Source organism: Cyprinodon variegatus, unplaced genomic scaffold (genome assembly GCF_000732505.1).
Source record: "Cyprinodon variegatus isolate N-32 unplaced genomic scaffold, C_variegatus-1.0 Scaffold447, whole genome shotgun sequence".
Lineage (NCBI taxonomy): Eukaryota > Metazoa > Chordata > Actinopteri > Cyprinodontiformes > Cyprinodontidae > Cyprinodon > Cyprinodon variegatus.
Genome location: NW_015150900.1, coordinates 75,279 through 76,956, shown reverse-complemented (window position 1 = coordinate 76,956; position 1,678 = coordinate 75,279). Strand labels below are relative to the sequence as shown.

General features: G+C 42.7%; 1 protein-coding gene across 1 annotated transcript in view; it reads left to right on the top strand.

Annotated features, from left to right (window-relative positions):
• The window catches only part of ap4b1 (adaptor related protein complex 4 beta 1 subunit), a 34,643-nt gene that overhangs the window by 6,667 nt on the left and 26,298 nt on the right, over positions 1 to 1,678 (top strand). Inside the window, exons 6-7 of the mRNA XM_015389068.1 lie at positions 421 to 706; positions 983 to 1,081. Coding sequence (XP_015244554.1) covers positions 421 to 706; positions 983 to 1,081 — 385 coding nt within the window. The remainder of the gene's footprint in view (positions 1 to 420; positions 707 to 982; positions 1,082 to 1,678) is intronic.

The following is a 1,678-nucleotide window of genomic DNA, read 5'->3' as shown; positions in this document are numbered from 1 at the left end:
TTTAAAATGTTTCTAGTCACACCTTCTCCTCCTTTTTCCATTCGTATCTTTTTACACTTTGGGATATAAATGACTGTAACAGACAGAAAGATCAATATGACACAATAATCAGCATATTTATTTACTTCTGATCGGCTGTGACTGACGGCTGACCCACATTTGGATAAAGCCTGAAATGTCAGCAGGAACATTTCCCCTGAAGCTATCAGAGGCCAAACCTGGTTTATTTTCTCTCTGATTTAAGTAAATCAGTTTGGTTAAGAAGGTTGAAGGTGGTTTAATGTCAACATGGTTCTTAAGAAGTGACAGGTAGATGTTTGCATCATCTGTGATCCATGATGCAGGGAAGCAGTCCTGCTCAATCCTTAGATCTTTTCTCAGCGAAGCTGCAGCTGCAAAGTGTTTGTGGTTTTCTGTCAGGCTGAAGGAGTGTGATACTTGGGGCCAGTCGGAGGTGCTAAGGGTCCTTCAGAGATACCGGCCCCAGTCAGAAGACGAGCTCTTTGACATCCTCTCGCTGCTGGACTCCTCCCTGGTCAGCCCCCACCCTCCTGTCATGGCTGCCACCCTCAGCCTCTTCCTGAGCCTCTGCTCCAGCCTTCCTGCTGTCAGCCAGGCGGCCATGGAGCGAGCGCGAGGCCCCCTGCTGGCTGCGTGTGGAAGCGGGTCGAGAGAGATGAGGTTTACGGCGCTCTGTCACATTCAGGTCTGCACCCAGGAAGTGTCTCTGTTTTTCACCTCACTGCATTACACGTCTGTTGGTTTCTATCAATTAAACTACTAAAATAAAAGAAGTCTAGATCTACATATAAATCCTTTTCTGCACGATAAAGTTAATTGATTTACTCCATAATTCAGCTCAGATTAAAACCTCAACATAAATCTACTTTAGCGTTTCTATTTGTTCATCAGCATATTTGTCTTTAGATAAATAACCGTCTGTTTGCGTAAAGAATCCAATAAATGTCTTTGATTGTTGCAGCTGCTGCTGCGTTCCACCCCTGGCCTGCTGGGGGAGCACTTCAAGCGTTTCTTCTGCAGCTATGCTGAGCCGGTCTACATCAAGCAGAGGAAAATGCAGGTAAGAACCAGACAGTCTAGATTAGATTAGAGATTAGATTAGATGAGCTTTATTGATCTCACAGCGGAGAAATTCACTGGTCACATATTGGCATAGAAGTCAAAGAAGGTGCAAACAAGGAGGAAAAAGGTGCATTAAGAATAAACAATAAACACTATATATATATATACAGTATATCAGTCTGCTGTCCTGAAGCGCTTTAGGAAGCGGTTCTATGGGCCTTTAATTTGGATTTAAAACAGATCCTGAGAGGATTTTCATTTGGATGAACTACTTATTTCATAGGTATAAAATGTTTCAGAGTTGTTGATGAAGAAAGACACTAAATAAATGGATTTCTGATGAAAAAAATCATTTAATCTGAAAACAGTGAATGAAAACTCCAGATGAGGCCAGAGGTTCAACATCTGTTTTAAATATTTCTGAGTTCACCATCAACCAACCAACGCTCTGCCTTTTACTTCCCACCCTCACCTGTACGGTCCATCTCCAGAGAGTCTGTCATCCCTTCATCTACTCTCCATCTCTCAGACAGAAACATCCAGATGTGAACGGATGAATTCAGAGCCAAACATCCACATTTAGTGTGAGAACAAA